Below are 19,852 nucleotides of genomic sequence, written 5' to 3'. Positions count from 1 at the left end.
CGTGATGCTTGACTGCAGTAGCTGCGCGAAGGCGACATCCTTCTCCTTCACGCGCTGCACCTTCAGGTGCCACTGCGATAGCAGCACTGCGAACTGGACCGCGCGTCCGAAGAGATACTTCGACTTATGCACCCACTCTAACGTCGAGACTCGTGTATAGACATGTAGCGTCTTTCCTGCCAGCTGGACGTAACAGATCTTCAACAGCAGGATGGTAGTTCATCTCGGCCTCCTTGAGCACCCGACCGAGGAACCGCACGGGGAGTAACTTGCCTTCATGTTCTTGCATTAGCGTAGTGCTCAACGCCCATTCATTCGCAAAGAGCATGACGTGAACTGCTTTCGACCGATCTAAGTGCCTGAGGATGGGTGAATGTGAAACACTCATCTTCAATCTTTCGAAGGAACGACGTGCCACAGAAAGGCCACCTTCAACGGCAAAGTCCTCATCCTTGAGCGGGTACAGCGCCGCACCGTAGACCGCGAAGTCTTGAATGAAGCGGCTGTCGTAATTAACCGCTCCAAGATACGACTGCATGCCCTTCTTACTCGTTGGAAACGAAAGCTCGGTGATGGCCGCAAGCTTCTTGGGGTCAGCCCTGATACCTTCTAGCGAAATTTTATGCGACAGAAAGTCCACCTTGGGTTGGCAGAAGATGCTTTTGGTGAAACTAATAATGATCCGACACTGTGCAAATCTCTCCAGCAATCGGTCCAGTGTCGCCAGACAGCTGTCGAAATCCTCACTGCCAAAGCAAATATCATCCAAAAACGACCGTCGACCAAATACTGGTATCAGCGATAATTCGTCTGGTTCCCCGTTTGTAAACATGTCAGCGACGGGACTGTTGACGAGTTGTAATACAGGGTCGGCCTCCACCGGTGCTTCGCGGTCCGCCGCGAACTTCGTTTGAAACGAACCCTCGGTGCTTGCTTCACGATGTTCCTTGGCCTGTTCGTCAGCTAAACGCATCGTCTCCGAGTATTTAAACCAACCTCCTTTTGGTTGAGCGAACCTCCAGAGTGCATTGTCAATCATACGCTGGTGAATCATCGGCGTATTGCTTAGTTCAAAGGGTATGCGCAACCACTCGAAGTGTCCGAGTGCGCAGACAAACGTCGATACTTTACGTGCTCGCAAGGTCATCATGACTGCCCAGAAGCCGCTTGCAGCATCCAGCGAGCAGATCCATGGGTAGCGCTCGAGATCGGTCAACAGATCGTCGACTAGCGGCATTGCATACTCCATGATCACTGTGATAGCATTCACCATCTTGTAATCAATGCAGAACCGAATGTCCAGCCCGTTCTTTTTCATCACAATCACGATCGTCGATGCCCATGGACTGTCTGAAAAGACGATCAGTCCTGCTCGCAACAGAGCACGCAGCAGCTCGTACAGTTTGCCGTGAAATCGTAGCGGCACGCGCCGGGCACGCTGTTTAATTGGGGCGTGCCCCTGTGTGTCGATATCGCATACCGCGCCGTAGGATGACGGTGGTAGTGTGTTACCACTAGCAATCAGGATGTGATCGTGGTTCTTTAGCATTGCGACCAGACGTTCTCGGCGATCGGTCGACAACTGAGGATCAGCAACATTAGACGAAGTGTAGTCTATTGTCGTGTTAATATCTTCGGTAAGGTCCGGCAGGAATGCCAGCTCCTTCGCGTCGTCTTCCAAGCCAATGTTGTTAACTGGGTGTTCGTAGAAGTCATTTCTCGCATCCTCCGTTGCTTCATTTCCTTCGGTCGTTAACACTCGAGCAACCGAGATGTACGTTCCGTCCAACGTCGCTACGGATTCTTCCCTTGACTCAACATCGGCATCCGCTTTGATTTCAATAGTCGGTGCTGGGTCCATCTCCTTCCCATCCTGGTTTCCCATCTCTGGACCATCGGCCGAGTCGTCGTTCGCAATATTGAATGCGCGGGCCGCCGACATATTGGGTTGTTGACTTTTGTTCAGCTCCTCGTTCTACCGCTGTCTTGACAGTTCGGCATTCGCACCAATCTTGCAATGAATACTTGGTGCCGTACTCAACACCTTCAGCGCGATGCCGGCGTTCTCTGGATCAACCACCGACGTCTCGTTCGCAGATTTGGTTGCACACAAGGCCGGTACAGCTTCGTCAAAACAGGTGACTCCATTTAATCCAGTGCTGTTACTTGTCGCTTCCGTGGTCACCCCTGACTGGACACTAACACTCGTTGGCGTGTGTACCACGTTTACCGGCCTCAGTAGTTCGTGTGTACGCACTACCGAGGCTTCGTTCGCGTTATTGCCTCCGCCATGGGTTGTCGTGTACGTGTCCAAAGGTTCTTCGGAAGGCTGACCGTCGGCCGAATCCCCGGCTGTCACCCCAGACGCCAGACAGGCTTGCACTCGTTCACGTTCTTCCAGGATCAGTGCCCAGCGTTCTGCACACGTCAGACGATCACTAGAATCCACTAGCGATTCTTCTAGAGGTCGTGCCAGCACCCCACCGGGTTCTGGGTAGTCTGGTCGATCAACTGCCGAAAGCTGAGTTGCGAGCCATTGTTCGTAGATTTCGCATTCACGCTGGAAGAGCTCGCGGTCTCTGCAACCTTCGTAGGCCAACACTTGCCAGTCTTGGTACTTTTTGGACTCCAGACGCACATAGCCGTCACCTCGTGGCAAATCCCCATCTGGAATCCACATCGCGATCGAGTCGCGTGCTGGTAGGTACACAGCTCGATCAGACACGTTGGTCAACCGAATGCGCTGAGGCCGTCCACGTCGAAACCTCGTCACTGACGGGATTAACTTGTTCGTTCGACGAACCCACAGTACGTGTGCCTCCAGACCGACGTGGCGCTTCGCTAGTCGATATTCTCGCCACTCGTGCGCTTGAATGTCCAAACGCTCGGGTGGCCCGGCGTTAACATGGGAGCCGTACTCTTCGCTGTCGATCATATTCTTGGTCTTGATCATCAGCGGGATTTGGACTTCGTGCGGTAATTGCGCCGCGCCGTGAAACAGGTCCAACCGGATCCCAGCTGGGATCATAAAGTCGGTCCCGAGTACCACGTCGACGCCTGCACTATGAGCCATTACCCACATATCGAACTCGTACACCATCTCCCATCCAAGCGTAATCTTGACGCACGCTCGTCGCGTCGTAGACACCTTGCCTTCGTTAATTCATTGAATGTCAATGCGGCGTCCGTGATCGGGTACATCTCGGAGTCGCAACTTCTTGGCAAAGGCGTCAGTGATCACACTAACGTTCGCTCCTCTGTCGAGGAGGATCCTCGTTCGCTGGTCGTTCACAGCGCCTTGCACCAGAGCTCTCATTCTGATCCGTCGGTCAAATTTCTTGGCCGACCACCATCCCTGTCTCTCGCCAGGGTTCAACTTCATCATCTTGGAGTGACCCTTGGGCTCGTCTCGCGCTGCACTCGAAACCAAGCCGAACGAACCCTCGCTGGTGCCCTCATCAGCATCAGCACACTCCACTCTCTCTCCAACACCTCCACCGAGGTTTCTACTCCTCTCCTTTTCATATTCTGTCGCGTTCACACTTGTTACGTAATTATCAGGCCATTCACTCTGTCCCATGAAAGCAAAGATACACTCTGCTTCCATTGAAGGCTCGGTTAACTGTGGCAGCCCGATAGGGACCAACCCAGTTGTAGTTGGCGGGCTGCCTAGTTTAAATGACGTTCTTGAACAACGGCCTTGATCTCTGGAGGGAGTTCCTCCTTCGTGCATTTAGTGCGCACGAATTTGACAAGGTCTTGGAAGTTGCGGAAAAGTTCGCATTGTCCAGCATCGTGGAGTTGTTTGCAGAACTTGCATCGCTTGTTACAGTAGTGGGCGGAGTGACTCATGCCACCGCACACCGCGCATGGTCCATAGTGTGGGCGTCGGTTGTCGCGGTTGAAGTCACGTCGACCGCGCTGGTCCTGATTGAACCCACGGTCACCACTTCGGCGATCTTGATTGAAGCCATTCTCGCGATCAGGCGTGTTTCCCCGCGGTTGACGGTTGTCTGAACGTGCGTAGGTGCCTTCAGCAGCTGCACGGCGCTCATTTTCGTTAGCCGCGGCGAGGTATCGGTCATTTTCATCCAATGAGAAATCAACGTCCGTATTATCAGGCTGAAAGTCGTTGTACTCATCTTGGACATCGTCGTAAGCGTTCGGATCTTCGTTTGAATACTCGTTGCTTCCCTGAGCAGCTTCACGACCTTCTAATTCAGCTAGTAGATCATCCACCGTGGCTTCAATGAGCGTCACTCTCGGTTTGTTTCGGTTGTCATACGCCGGTTGTTGCGGGCGTACCCATCGTCGCGTCGCGTATCACGACTCTTGGAGTATCGGTACTCACTGTCACGCTTGGCCATTCTCTCCTTGACCTTGAGAACATCTTCGATGATCTCTTCGAGCTCGTGAATGTCGGCGACTCGAGCGTGGTTGAGACTCTCCGCTAGTTTGTCATCATCGCATGTTGCAAGAAACTGCTGTACGTGTTCTTTCGCGTCGCGACCACTCTTCCCGAAGTGTAGACGGGCGGTCCGAGCGTAGCCATTCAGCCTGTTTATGTAGTCGCACAGGTGTTCATTACGTTCCCGCTTGGCGGAGTAGTAACGCGACAGTGCCGTCTGAGTGAACTGCGAGCAGTAGTAGCGGATGAACGCGTCGCTCAACAGCTTCCACTTGCGCTTCGTCTTCTTCGGAAGTTGACGGAACCAATGAATGGCTCCGTCCCGGAGACTTAGCTCAAATGGAATGCACCATTTGTCGGCATCTGTGTGGGTTCCAGTCATCTCATAGACGAACCCACGGAGCCACTGCATACAGTTCTCGCTCTTGTTGCGAGAGCCTGAGAACGGCGTGATGCGATCCAGCGGTCGGTGCGAAGCCATTTCAATCCTCGGTGTCGGGTCCACGTCGCTCAGCGTCGCTAGCTCATTCATCTGACGCATCAACTCGACTTGAGGATCTTCCTCGTCGAATGTACGCACCAAAATGTCATCGTCACTGGACGAACCATCGCTGTCAACTTGACGACGTCCGGCCCCACCTTTGGGAGCTCGCGGGCCACATCGGCAACCGAACGAACCCTCGTTGCCAGCGTAAATACGCTGCATACGGCTCTCCGAACGTGGCGTAACCATGTGCGAGTCTTGAAAGTACGGTGAAGCTTCGGTAGTGCCAAAGGCACCACGCTCAGCTCCACGCTTGGTCGGAGGAGTACGAACGCGTCGTTGGGGTGTCGACGGCAGTGGTATTGTGGACGGATCTTCATCTTGAATCATAGGTCGACTCACAGGCTGCTTTCCGGCGTTGATGCCAACAGCGCCAAACGCCTTCCGAAGCTTCTTCTTCCATTTCTGGAGAGCAGCCCCGGCTTCATGTGGACTCCAATCTTGGAGCGACATCGTCGATGGGTACGTCTCGTTCTCGAAGCCCAGCGACAACAGTAGCGAAACTGAATCCTCGGCGACTTGGCTAGTCGAAACAGAGTTGACTGGGTATTGAAGTTCCTGCGCAAGCGCAGGCCAGTCGGCTTTTTTGCTTGGGGATGGGCTTGAACAGCTGCATCCACTCATCATTCTGCATCAGCGCTTGTACGCGGTCATAAACGCGCTTTAGGCTGGTGTATCACCGTTGATGGGTGGGCTAGGTGTCTTCAGCAGTGCTGAATGCTTTGCACTCGCCACCGAAGGCTTAGAACCCTCGGTCCCATCGTCACAATCTTCGTAGGCGGGTTCCGGTCCCGCAACATCATCGAGCTCGTCGGCGAGGTTCCTCGAAAGGGACCTGGTCGCCCCGCTCAGCCCCGATGATAGCGTGGCCGTCTCCGGCGTCGCTGCGCCTGGCTCTGGAGCCGGCGTCTTGTCTTCGTAATCTTCATAATCGTGGGCGTCAGGACCGATGTCCGCTTCGTCGTCGAAGCTCACTGAAAGCTCGGTGGCGGCTGCAAAGCGCGCAGCCGGGCTTGAACTCTCGTTGCGAGCCCCGCCAGACTTGGCAGATGTCGCTGGTACCGTCGGTTGTCCTTTCGCCATGTTTCTTGTTTTCTTTTTCTTGTTCTTCTCTAGGTAGCTCGTAAACTTGAAGGCCATACAAACAGTTCACAATGGTCACAATCTGTTCCCGGGTCGCGGCACCAGTTGTGGTGTTGGAAATCCCACGTGAACTCTAGCTACAAATGTAGTTAGGATGTTTTTCACAACAATACGTCTACTAGGATAGTAATCGTTCGGGCGGACCTGAAGACCCCAGTTCTGCCCTTGCACCGAAACAAACTGGACCTTGTAAACAACTTATATAGGCCAACCAATAAAAGTAAGAACACGCTACTAGCACGAGCAAAGCTAGCAGGTGTTATGAACCCTCGTGGTCCCAACAGCGGAAGGGTACCAGGCACGGGTAAGCCCTTTACGAGATCACCGAGTGTTCAACACTCGGTTGGAAGGATAAAAAGGGATGCAATACAAGCACTCCCAGTCGTGCAAATAGGCAACAATAAGCCGTCACGTAAAACCTCCCGATAGTAATCGGCTAGTACACAAAGTCTCTTGGCCTTGCCGGATGAACCCTCGCTACAGAGCTTCGAGCCCACCGACAGGCATAACACACTTGACCTGACGCTTACCTTGAAGCCGGACGTCGCTCTGTGTGCTTGAGTGGAAATTCTGTTCTGTATTTAAGCTTACCCTTTCGGGTCTATTCCTAATAAGAAGTCCTAATCAAATATACAAATATCAAGTGAACAATGATCCGTTATGGATCTTCTTGCACACCAAGCGTCGTCTGCACCGTCGCATGGGCATCTTTAACGGTCCGCGCCCTGTCCCAGACGGTGAACGTGCCTTCCAAGGGTCGCTGAGTCTTCCGCGAACTCATCCCAACCGCCGCTGAGGGTTCGTACCGTAGATGGTCCGCTGAATGCGAATCCGGCCAGTCCACTATTAATAATAAGGACAGCCTGGATTCAGTGACATATAGCCGTATCCGATACTTGTTGAAAGCTCGGGAGTGACGCCGTCGAGTCCCTTGCACCTTGGCGTCTCCGTACATCACATGGCCGAGGGTTCGTTGCTTGAACATCTTGGGGGGTGTCGCGTCTTTGTCGACGGGTGATAATCCGCAACTACGGAGAAATCACTACACCACAGTTGACGCAAAATCGTTCTAACCAAGAAAAAAATTGTCGACACAAATTTAGCTAGCTCTGTGAATGCAGCGATACTGGTGGCAATTTCCAGGCCAAAACAACCCATATATTTCGACGTAAGACGAAAGTTCTTTTTCCTTTTTCACTTAGATTTTGGTTAGTCCAGCATCACAAAGCGTTCTGAAAATCAAGTTAAAAAAGAGAAACGAGACGGAGCTCTTGCCGCTCTTTATAGACTAGCATGATTACTCGCTCACTGATAATTTGAAGACCGCTGTCACGAAGCAGATTGCCTACGTACTCGTTGTCAGTACGACGCGCCGGGACTGGTACAGGCTGGGACCCCTCGCCACACTCTACCTCCGCCTCTTCTGCAAGGTTAGCTTCATCGTCGTCAAATTCCCAGTCACTCGTAGCGTTGTCCACAGCGTTTAGAAGCTCCGTGATGCCCATGTCAGACTTGGCGCGATGTTTGTAGAATGGCGGTTAGCTGGCGGTTACTGGCAAACTCCGGTTTCGCGCCACAGCAAACGATTGGTTCACCCTGATGTTGTGGAAATTACGGTACTGATTTGAAAACGGTCTCTTGCAGGTACTCGGTGGACCTGTAAGCGTCCGTCATATGGGGTAGGTATGTCCGCCAGTTTGTTTTGGCCAATAACAAGGAACCAATATCAGATTTAGAGGCCCACCGTGGACCTCTAAAGAACCCAACTTTGCCGGCAGTGAAAGGTTTAACTTACTGAAGCAAGTGCAAGCTGCTAAGTGCATAAAAAGGCCTTATCGTGGCGCGACTTCCTCTGCGAGAAGAAACGGCACATGGTGAGCCGCGAACTGATGTCCTGCTTTGATAACAGGCATAAAGCCTGGCGCAATGGCAGGCTGGCGCCAGCGCCAAGAGGCGGGCAGAAGCGCGAGATCCGTGCACAAGCAAGCCACCAAGCGCATGAGTGAGGGATCAGGTGGTGAGTCCACGGAGGACGGCTCAATCCAATTAAAGCGGGATCACCTGACTGCAGAGGCTGATTGAAGAGCTGGTAGCGGTCGTCCACTTTGACATGGTTTGAGTACAGCTAAAAATCACGTCATTTGTTTCAATTACATCTGTCCATAGTGTTGGTATTATGTACTTTGCACGAGCTGATGTATGCGCTGAAGCTTTTTCTTCATCACGCACCCGTACCTATGTTGGTGCGAGGCATTTACGATATCCTCGTAGACATGTACGATTATACAGGCTAGGGTCACGTAAAAGCCGACGGTTAGGTTAATCAACGGCTATGCACTACACAATATAAGAAAACATATAGAATAGTTAAACCTTACCCGCGCACACACGTTATAGTCGCTAGGGTTTAAGTAGATGGGGGGGGGCAGGAACCCCTCGGTCGCGTTCTAAGAGTTAAAGGGTGCCTTATGTCACACTTTTTTAACAGGCAATCCAGGTAAAAAGGTCGAAAAAGCGTCCTAAAGGGGAAAGCTGGGACCGCAAATATCTGCGGAAACGGTACTTGCGTTCGATAAAAGTTTCATCAGCTAGATTTCTACCATAAACTTGATAATAAGGCGTAGTCACTACGCTGGTGAAATTCATCTACTTGATGCGAGCACCGAAGCAGGACGCCTCGACTGATCGATCGTTAGGCGTTGTGAACACATTTTCCAGTATTCTTACACAACAGCAGCCGACCACCCTGCCACTTCTGCAAAAGAAGATTCTTCTCATTTGGATTTCGTATTGGGAGGTCAGAGGCTGTGTGCAGATCGTCTCTTTGTAGCATGCCTAAATCGCCGATAATCTCTATGAGCAGGGCTACTATCAAAGTTCTAACAGCACGAAGCACACCACCGCATTTTACGGGCTCTACCAAATAACATACGGTACACTATTCCATTAGTTTTTTTTCTAAAATTGCGCTCGGATATAGGGTGCGGAGTGGTATTTTAAATTTGAGGCGGCATTTGTGGCGAAGCAGCCAATCAAGACCAATACCCAGATTAAGTTATCGAATGCCCCGTGAAAACCTAGCAGGTTATCGTTAACTCAAATATAAAAGAGTGTTCTAGTTTGATGTACTTCAAGTACTGTTATAGGGACTTGCAATACGCGTTCTGTTTTCCCTTTTAACCAACGTATTTATGCTTGCTTCTCGGCGTTAGTGTTCGCAAGGCGTTTGGAAGCCACACGTAGTGCACTTGAGAGAAATGATCGTAGCAATGTATTGACTTAGAGGAAAGCTAAGATGCTTTTCATGTAAATTCGATAGAGTGGGTATACTATTTAGAATGGTATTTTACGAAGGAAAAAAACACACCGAATAAAAAGTGCGGAAATAATACCGTGAATTCGATATTTAGGTACGAAAAAAGGAAGATAATGAGCGTTTGATTATTTGCATAAGCATAGATAACGGTTTCTACCAAATACCGAACAAAGTACCCTTGCTCATTTTCAGGGTATACAATTCGATTGTTCGTCCTTCATTCCTGGACCTCCTGTTAATACTACTATAATAGAACTACAGTAATTACGGGTCTCCAGTACGCGATGAAAGTTAGCTCTGGGAGATGGGTGAAACAGCATTCGCTTTCTTTATCCCGTAGATAAATCGCAGCACTGTGTTCTTGATCTCAGCCATGTCGTCGTTAGAAGGCTCGATCTTGCCATTAAAGTCAAACGTGGGTTTCAGCGAATGAAAAGCAGTCCATTCCTGCAGCTTTGTCACGTAGAGCGCTCTTTGCTCCACTTGAAGCGGGAGCATGAATCTGTGGCCCAGGTAAATCAATCAGCATTTTCCACAAATGAAGTTAAAAATTGTGCACTTACACACTAGACTCGATGTCAACGGCCGCACCGTCCTTCAAGATGTTTGTGATAGCTGCTGTTGTCTGATGCTTCTCACCTTCTGAGGGTTGAAGTGTGCGACATTGTTGCGATGAAATAAACGCGTAGTCAAAGAGCCCCGTATAGCGCTTTTTGGAGAACAAGTCCTCAATGTTCCCTGTCAGCGGAACAACCTGCAAAGTTGGAAACGGAAAATCTGAGCAAAATAATGCATACAAATTTTGCGGCTACACAAACCTTAACACCCTGCAAAGTTTCCTTGATAGTTTTCGTGCATTCTTGAGCTGCCACTTGTTGTTTACGGAGTTTTCTGAAAGTGACAATGGCCACCGTTAGTACAAATTATCGCGCGAGGCAAAAACAAATCCGTGTACTCCTTGGTTGCTGTTGACTGGTTCGTGCCATCGTCCAGCTCTTGGGCTGGTTTGTCGCCTGATGGTCGACTACAAACATTTGTGTCGCCAATTCCGCTGAAGATATCATGCTCCTAGGATGAAAAATCCAAAATATTTGTCAAACGAGCGAGGAAGGACAGTGCATTGCACGTTTTAGACTGCGGTGTACCTCTCCCATCTGATATCGTTTCCCTGTCTCGATCTCGTACAAATACGACAGCACATTGTACACCGCAACTTCGACTGTGTTCTGTTACAGCATTGGTGAGCAATAAGTACTACAACGAGATTGGTGTGGCAACAAACACGTACATGGCGATTCTGTTCGACCCCTGTCCCTTTGTTGTGAATCTCGAAGAGCTGCTCCACGAATCTGTTTGGTTTTTCACAGTGAACTCCAAACGAGATATACGGGCTCACAATGATATCTGTCCACAAGCCTCTGCACAGCACGGATTTGTGGTGCTTATTCTTCGCCTATCATTTTGAAACCCATCGATGATCAGTGGCATCAGATCTTTTCATTTCGCCGTGACTTGAATGACCTTTACCTCTGTGTATGCTGCCATTGTGCGGTTCGGCACTGTATACATTTGGTCTCCAAATTCAAAGGCCACACCAGAGTTTCGCCAGTCACGATACTGGCGAATGTGAATTACATCGGCATTCTCAATTTTCTTAAGCTTCATCTGTCGAATAGAGCGGCAAGCAGAGTCAGAAATCATTGTGCAGCGAAGAACCTGCTTGGCACGACTTACGGTGTAATCCCAGTCAATGAGGTTGTCACGGTAATCGTAGCGAACTTCGTAATAGTGGCGAAGACGATGGTCTCGAAGAGTGTCAACTACGAACAAGTACGTTACAGCTTAGAATCACCTATTTGTCAGATTGAACCAAAATTTTACCGTCAAACGTGACACGCTGAAACCAGCTTTGGAACGAATCGATGAGATCATCGTGAGTGCGCAGCTTTAAGTGGGAGAGGTCAATTAGACCTGCCAATGGGCCGCGATCATTGTACACGAAGTCAACGAGTAGCTTTGCCTGATCTTCGATGTAGGCACTCGTCCTCTCCTTCACATCAAACATTCAAAGGGAAAGAAGCATTAGCCCACCAAACTGCTGTAGATGTTTGACCTCGATAACTTTGATTACGCACTTGGACGCGAGAGTTGCCAAAAATCTCCAGAAACAAGTTGCAGCGCTGACGTAGTGGAAGATCTGCATCAAGCGCAACTTGAATGAGCAGCAAAGCTCGTGACAGCGTCTCGATGGCTTTCTCGAAAATGTAGATGTGTACCGGTCGGTGCTTCGAGGCTGGTTCCCATCGACGTCGGCGTGCGATCATCGCCAGCACGTGCCGCACATCCCCAGGGCCAGCTAGCAACACGTTTATCGGCTGAGCACGGATTATATGCTCGCCATCGTTGGCACCCGAAATGACCGAGGTTTTTCCTTCCTTTTTCCACTCCGTCAGACCGCTGCACACATCGTACGCGGGCGAGAAGCCCCACATATTGACGGTGCCCATGCACATCATTAGTGCGCTATTGGTACTGGCCATCCTTGCGCTGCGAGTTGCAGTGTAGTCGCATTTGTGCGCCTACGAAGGGACGCGATCTTTTTGGCAATCAGATCGAGTGGTACAATGTACCCCTTACTTTCGAGCTAGAACATGCAGTGCCAACATGTAGTAGCTCTACACGTAGTGCTGCTGGCTGTGACGACTCAATGCGCCTCACGCTCCGTCCCGGTGTACGACACGAAGGGATTTCTCGCAGACCGCCTGACTCAGGAGGATCGCGCTCGCCTCCACGACTGCCCGTGCAGTGACAAGCTCATTAAATCCACCTCATTGTGTCTACCCGTCGATTTTACTGGCAAGAAAACACGAAAGGAAGTTTTCGCCTTCTCTGTGGCGACGGACGACCGATGGAAACACTACGATTGGGACCAGGTACGAGCTGCCAATGACGATGTGTTTTGGTTGTGGTGGTACTGAATGAGACTGCTGCCAGCTCACGACAGTGGCCTGGAACGAGGACAAGGAGCTACTTTGTCATGCCCATAGCAAAGGTGTGAGGGTCGTGGTAAAGCACAACTTTGACGACGTAAATCAACTCTGCAATGTCAGCGCGCGTCAGGAATGGATCAAGGTAAAGTTGTCGATCTTGTTATCCCACTGGTATTTGAACTGGAGAGTGCTTACTGAGTACGGTACTGTGCTTGCGTTCGATAGACTACGTACAACAGAATTGTGAAGAACTACGCGGACGGCGTCAATATCGACACGGAGAAACCCATGCATGGGACCAAATCCCAGTGCCTCGCTTCGCTCGTGCGCGAGCTGCGCCATGGGCTAGATCAGCACGCGCTGACTCAGAACGCACAGGTTTGTTACCTCAGCACATTATGCACTCCTTGGTCCACTACACGGGCTCTCATAATGTCACACTCGACCTGCACAGATAACGTTTGACATTCCGTGGGCTCCTCGTGGAGTGGATGGTCGTTACTATCCATGGCGGGAACTTGCCGCTGCCGCGGACTTTCTGATTGTCATGTCATATGATATGCGCAGTCAAGTGTATGATGCGTGCGTTGCAGGTGCCAATTCTCCATTGGCACTGGTGAAACAAGGGCTACAGGAATTCCTGTTCGCGTACGACATAATGCCAAGTAAGCTGGTGCTCGGTGTGCCATGGTACGGCTATCACTACCCTTGCCTACAAGGGCAGCAAGTAGGCCCAGCAATTGTCGACACATCACGGTGCCAGATCCGACCGGTGCCGTTCTTTGGTGCCCCCTGCAGTGACGCGGCTGGTGGACAAATCGACTACGGTGACATCCGACGACTGGTAAAAGGCCACAGTCTCGTCGAGCAATGGGACCCGACAACACTGACCCCGTTCGTGTGGTTCTCGCCACCGGAGGGCGGAAGATCCCAGATTTGGTTCGACAACCCACGTAGTCTTAGAGCTAAGTACGCACTTGTTCGCAAACTTCAACTGCGTGGTGTAGGCATGTGGAATGCAGACACATTGGACTACGCTGCGGTTAACGACTCGCACATCATGTGGAGGTCGCTGGCTAAAGCGTTCGACCCTTGATTTGCTCTAGGTTGCAAGACAAAAATCCATTGCACGCATGAATTCTCGATAATTTTCATGTTTTTTTCTATTGAAGTGTGAGTGCAGCTGGAGCTTCCGTTTTCGACCGAAGACAGCGGCAAGAAGCACACACAACGCATGCCGTTTGTAAGTACATCACGATACGTTTTTGGGTACAAGTAATACCGCAGAAAGCTATGAAAGTCGCACATATACTGATCCAAACGTAAATGAACATTTTTGAAAAGAAAGCATCGATGTGACGGTCGGAAGTATCCTACCACCTGTTACTATGTAAAGCTTAACTAGGCGCTACAGGCTGTAGTACAGCATTCCTAACTTACATGTAGAATGCGTCACTTTGCCTCGTATTTTTTGCGTTGAATCAGTTTTCAAAGCGCTACTTCAAGTACTGTTATTAAACAGTTATAGGAGCTAGCTGATATCATTGCAGTTCCGACGTCATGTCCTTGATGATGCACCAATTATAGCACGTTGATCCTTGCTCGATGTCTTCACTGTGACTCACCTGTAGACTTGGGCATGCCCAATAATCAAAACAGAATGGGGCTCATCCAAAAATCACAAAAATATAAAACCTGATACAGACTTTTCCAGCTCACAGAAACAGAGAGAAAATCCGTCACAAACTGGGGAGACATGAATTATGTGACGGGGTCATACAGCACCTTGCACAGATGAAGTGAGCGTTATTCCCGGCCTCAGTGATGTAAGTCTGATGTATTTATAAGTAAGCTAAGCTTGGGTTCCATACAAACTAGAGGTTATCTATAGTGGAGCTAAGTTGTCATGCCCTGACTGACTCCTTGACCATCTGGTACCGTGTACCAGGTACCCACAAGAGTGACGGGTCACTCTTTATGTAGCCTGTGGTACACTGGATTGTACCCCGTTTCATCCTCCCCCACTTAACTGAGTATCACCTGATTCTCCAATCAGAAGTGAGAATTAAAGCACCCAAAGGTGAGTTCTCACTTTGGGTGTTTTAGTACAATGATCAGCCACGAGACTGGCACGGCTCTCAGTCACACCCACAGTGCCTTGTACTGCCAAAGCCCACTGGGATTTGCATTCCTATGCTCACAACTGTGTTAGTCATAAGATCTACAATCAGAGTTACCTTAGCTCCTGCGCTACCGCGCGTACAGTGCTTTGGCACAGGGTGCAATAGCATCCGAACGTGTGACATTCGCCCACCGTTCGCACCAGAGGATACGACAGTCCTCGCGGAGCATGGTGTCTCCCGTGAGGGACGACACCGAGAAGGGCAACACCTGCCCCAGCACTAGAGGGAGCTCTCTGCTCACCTCGGGCCATGCATTTGGCTCCAGCAAGGACCCATCCTTGCCGGCGTAGCATTTAACACGCTCTCTTGTCGTCTTGGCCGTCATGCCAACGGCGCGTAGGTGTCCTTCATCGACACCGTGTACCGTGATACTCAGCCGTGGTGCAGGTTTCTCTCATTGACAACATGTACCTTCCGGTACTATCCTTTGGTGCGGCACGCCCGCCACAAGGTTGCCATGTTTGGCGACAACAGCCTCTGCTGCGCTGTCACATGAACAGATTCATGGCCAGTGCTTCCATCATGCACGACGCATGTGCAAGCACAGTGTACAGGTCCGCGGACCCGTACACGAGTTACGTTGTGTACGGCACGTAACACAGCTACGATAAGTGCTCCGTGCACTTCATGTGTGTCATGCACGACCTGTTCATTACGCGGAAATCCCGGCATGCTGCTCGACAGCAGCCAGTGCCGATGCACGGTACATGCACTGACTCACAGAACATACGCCGAGAGCATCATCGGGTCGTGGTATGGCGCATATCCTTTGCACCCATACCCGTGTCTGTCATAGACACCATGTACCTTGATGGTACTCGACCGTGGCGGGGCATATCTCACCACCATGCCACTACGGCGTTGGTGTCTTGTATTGACACCGAGTACCCATCCGGTACCGAACCATGGTATAGCAAGGAGCCATTACCACGGTGTCATGCTCGGTGCGACACCAGTTATGACTGCGTGCGTTGCCTCGAACACCACCTGGTCAGTTGTGTGTGCACTCGTGCACCAAATTTGGGTTATGGCTCCACGGCCCATTATACCCGGCGCGTTGCGTACCTCACGTACCACAACCGCTTTATCAGCGGGTGAGACGCTCCGTTCACCCTGCTCGACAGGTCGTTCACGACCAAGGGACCTTTGCGGTGATTGTACCAGGTCCACGCTTTGCCGCGTGTGTGGCTGCATGCGGCCACAACACTGCTGCTTCTCTCAGCGATTCCGAGGCACCTTGCGTCAGTGGCTTCCGTCGCCACTCAAGCCTGTTTGGCTAGAGCTACCACAGCTCTAGCCCGGCTCTTTGCCTCCAGCCTGCGGCCGATCTACATCGACGCCTGGTTCCGTAAGGAAATCGGGCTTACCTCAAGATCAGGGAGGAAAGGTATTTCCAAGCCTCCCCCCTACTTACACTAGAGACCATTGAATCTCTCGTGGCTTGTGTTAGCCGCTGGCAGCACGACGGCTACTTGCCTCATGCAAAGTCAGGGAGAAAAGGTATTCCCGAGCCTCTCCTCCACTTAACCTCGAGCCTACTGAGTTTCCGGTGGCTTGTGATAGCCACTGGCAGGCACGACGGCTATCCACCTCGTGCACTGCGCCGGCATGGACGGTCGCGGCGGACGTGCCGACCGAAGGCATCCAGCCCGGTGTGGAACTATGTTACTTGCCTTGGTTGTGGAACTCTTTTACCCACACCGGAAGCGCATACAGCCACTTCCTAATCAGTTATGGTCTGAGTGATATTGCGTGGAACTCTGTTACCCACGCTCGGAGCACCGAATATCGGTCTCCTTAAGCTGCTTCGCTGCTTGCGGAACTTCTATCGAAGCCCATACGGCGCGACGAACTTCCGTGTTGGGATCGGCCGGTGTGGCAGACCCGCACACACACCGGACTGAGTTGGTGTCCACCGACCAATTCAGAGAAGTCCAGGCCCTGGCCTCCGAGTCGCTTGAAGCGACATCGACCTGAACAAGGTGCGGTGGCTAACGTGACGAGGCACTTCGTTACCCACATCGTGATGTCTCGTTGACGACATCAGAGGCACTCGAGATATCGTGTGGCACTGTGATACCCACACCTGAAGCATGGTCAATGCCTTCCTCTTCCGTTATAGTCTGGGTGACAGCGTGTGGTACTGTGTTACCCACACAGGAAGCATGACCAATGCCTTCTTCTTCCATTATATTATGGGCGACTGCATGGGGTACCGTATTACCCACACAGAAAGCGCATCTAGCGTTTTTCTCTTCAGTTATAGTCTGGGCGACCGTGGTGTCCTAAGTTACCCATCTGGTTAGCGTTAATAGGCATAACCACTGTCGAAGCCCGTACGGCGCGGCCACCTTCGTCCTTGACCGCCGCTGATGTAGCAAGTCCACCCGCCGGCAAAACACCCACGCCCGTGGCATTGCCGCAGCGGAGGATGGGCTTGCTGTACTTAGATCTGTCGGCTTGTTGACAGCTCCGTGACGCTTCTGCGTCCTGGCGGTCTGTATCAGACGCCCAAGGCATGACGGAGGTGGGAACATGTCTCACTAATGCTCCGCCATAGACCTGGACTGGTAGGCCCTTCCCAGCCTTGCCACACCAAAGTCCGGGATGTGGCTTATGTTCGGCACAGCCATTTTGTCCATAGAACTGCGAGCGACACCGCATTGCGCGAGTTCATCGAACCCAAACGCTCAGGTCCATTGAGGACCATTGATGCTTCCTTCACCGTACCAAAGGCTAGTCTGTGGTGTAGCGGGATTAGCAAAATCTGCGAGATTGCTGGATCCAACTTACCAACAGCACCAAGACACCGACTAACGGAGGGGTCCCCGATAATCCGTGATCTGCTAAACTTTCCTCACCTTGTGTACCCGTGGGTAGGGCGGGATCTTGCTCTCTCTATAACGTTCGAAGAGTTCAAGTGGTGAAGCTTAAGTGTCTAGGCGAGACGTGGGGATGGTGCGGAGCAGTTGTGGTAAGCTCTTCACTCTGCGTCCGTAGTTGCTTCTGGATCCCAAGCGAATATTCGAGCTTGGTGGATCCGGGGCCTAGATCTGGTTTATGGCCGTAAGGTTGCCTTGCGGGTGTGTTTCCTTGCCTTTGCGTCGTGCTTGCCGCTTCCTATAGCGGGATCTTGAGAGTTGAGAGCTTCTTAGTTATACCCGGCTAAGTAGTAAATCCGGTTAACCCTTCGGATCTGCATGTGTAACCGAAAGCTCACTAGGTGGTAGGATCTGGCCAATGTATTATCCAGTTATCGCTACCAGCACTAGATTCGCAATTCCCAATCTTCACCGAGCTCGTACGGCCAATGTAGTTCCGATTCTTGAGGACAGGAAGGCACTTGCGTGATGCTGTGCAAATTGAAGTTTGATTCATAATTAAGCCTATACCTGCCTGGATTTCTACCCTCTATGTCTTTTACCTGCTAAATCCCCAACCAGGCTCGGCTGCATGCCCTTTTTCGCCTTGGTGCATCACCCCAGCTGTGTCAGCATCAGACCACCGGATCCATGGCGTAATCATAACAAGGTCGCCATATTATGGGTACACTATCCTGGATCCAGGTCACTTTGATCCACCTTACTGCAAGTGTACACTCATCATGGATCTGAGTCCTCCAATCTTCCAACATCATCTTACGAATGTCTGCGGTCTCCATCACTCCACGAAAGTTTGAAATCCGTTGCATCCACCATCTCCATATCCTGGATCCATGTGGGATCCTCAATCCCTTGGATCCGGACTTGGCAAAGTGGGATCTGAGGCATATGACGGTGGATCTTGCTTCTCTTTTGTTGTTGATACCATATCGACCTGCACATGACATCCACAGCCTTTCTTCCATAGGACCCCCACTCGATCCACCCGCACACGGTATATCCTGAATCCCTCGGTATAATTGGGTGAGAGGGATCCGAGTTTCCCTTGGGTCGGTCTCTGCTGTACCGCCACCAACCATGTTCCTCTTTCGTCCTTCATATTCTGAGCCACCATTATCATCAGATCCATCGTCGAACCATATCGGATACCACGTTACCTCGGCCCAATTCACATCGAGCAGCATGGATCCATGCTGGGCAATTCAGATCCACCCTAACCACCGGGTGTTGTCAGTAATCTGTGATAATGACTCCTTGTCAGATCCTTCCATGTTGGGCAATTCAGATCCACCCTAACCACCGGGTGTTGTCAGTAATCTGTGATAATGACTCCTTGTCAGATCCTGTCTCTCATTTCTGAGAAAGCACTTCAACACAATCGCCTCCTGTACGTGGTTAGCGTCGCCCGACAGCGTTCACGACGTACACTCCCAACGTTCTTACTACACCAACAGCTTCTTCTCTCGCGTCAACATGCCTCCCACGAAACGTGCTGGTAAAACGCCCGGCAAGGCCCCATCCACCGCTTCTCCAGTCACTCCTCCTGCGTCGACAACGGATTTGCGGACTTGAGCTTAAGTTCTCTCCGATCAGGTACGGACCTTGACGTCAGACCTCCAGACAGCTCGAGATGCTCGGGATCGAGCTCAACGTGCAGAGGCGGTGGCTCAGCAGGCCTTTACATCCCTATCCGCATCTCCCTTCGCCACCCAACGCCGGACATTGCGGGCTCAAGTTCATGATCAAGCTATGGAGGTCCAAGGACGGGAACACGGCGCAGATTCTCGCTCACAGACTTGCGACTTCTGTTGGCCGACCATGCTGTGGAGATCCGCGACTTAACTGGACGAGTGGATTGCATCTCTCGTAAGCGGGACGGCTTGCAAGATGACAACGACCATCTCCTTGGGAAAATGGCGCTCGCAGGATCCGAGATCCACCAGCTCCAATCGCAAATCCACGATCTGGAGCGGGATCTTGAGGGTGTTCAGGTCGCTAGCGTGGCTGCTGACGAGAGTTTGGATCGGCTCCGCGACGAGTTGCGCCTGACTCAGGAAAGGGTGGTTACTAACGACTATGTGGGATCCGCCCATGGTGGATCTGCATAAGGGTCAGATCGCGGAGTGTGTCCCGCGCCGGATCCGTCCTCTTCGTCACCAAATGCCGCCCTGGTCCGTCTATCCGATGAACCGAAGGACGCAAAAGAGTCGATCGAGAAGCTGTCGGCTGGGCGAGACTACGCGCTTGAGGAAATCGTGTGTATGACACAAGCCCGCGACGAATGTCAAGACAAGTTAACGGATACCGAGCTCCAGCGCGACAAGGCGGCTACCGAGTGGGCGGATGCCACGCGGACGCAGACCTAGCTGGAATCAAAACTCCGTCG

The 19,852-nt window shown here is 51.4% G+C and overlaps 2 protein-coding genes across 2 annotated transcripts; one reads left to right on the top strand and one right to left on the bottom strand.

Moving 5' to 3' along the window:
- Positions 1 to 9,702: 9,702 nt before the first annotated feature.
- PITG_16795 (uncharacterized protein) lies at positions 9,703 to 11,735 on the bottom strand (the record flags this gene model as incomplete). Its single annotated transcript, XM_002897068.1, has 8 exons — positions 9,703 to 9,913; positions 9,975 to 10,165; positions 10,557 to 10,637; positions 10,700 to 10,864; positions 10,939 to 11,076; positions 11,146 to 11,231; positions 11,293 to 11,461; positions 11,547 to 11,735. The coding sequence occupies 8 exons, from the start codon at positions 11,733 to 11,735 to the stop codon at positions 9,703 to 9,705; spliced, it is 1,230 nt and encodes a 409-aa protein (XP_002897114.1).
- A 327-nt stretch (positions 11,736 to 12,062) lies between these two features.
- Positions 12,063 to 13,497, top strand: PITG_16794 (Di-N-acetylchitobiase, putative; the record flags this gene model as incomplete). Its single annotated transcript, XM_002897067.1, has 4 exons — positions 12,063 to 12,344; positions 12,406 to 12,543; positions 12,627 to 12,779; positions 12,856 to 13,497. The coding sequence occupies 4 exons, from the start codon at positions 12,063 to 12,065 to the stop codon at positions 13,495 to 13,497; spliced, it is 1,215 nt and encodes a 404-aa protein (XP_002897113.1).
- Positions 13,498 to 19,852: the final 6,355 nt, after the last annotated feature.

The sequence above is a fragment of the Phytophthora infestans genome, genomic scaffold (genome assembly GCF_000142945.1).
Source record: "Phytophthora infestans T30-4 supercont1.49 genomic scaffold, whole genome shotgun sequence".
Lineage (NCBI taxonomy): Eukaryota > Oomycota > Peronosporomycetes > Peronosporales > Peronosporaceae > Phytophthora > Phytophthora infestans.
Note: the sequence above shows the minus strand (reverse complement) of the source record. Positions and strands in the feature narration are given on the sequence as shown.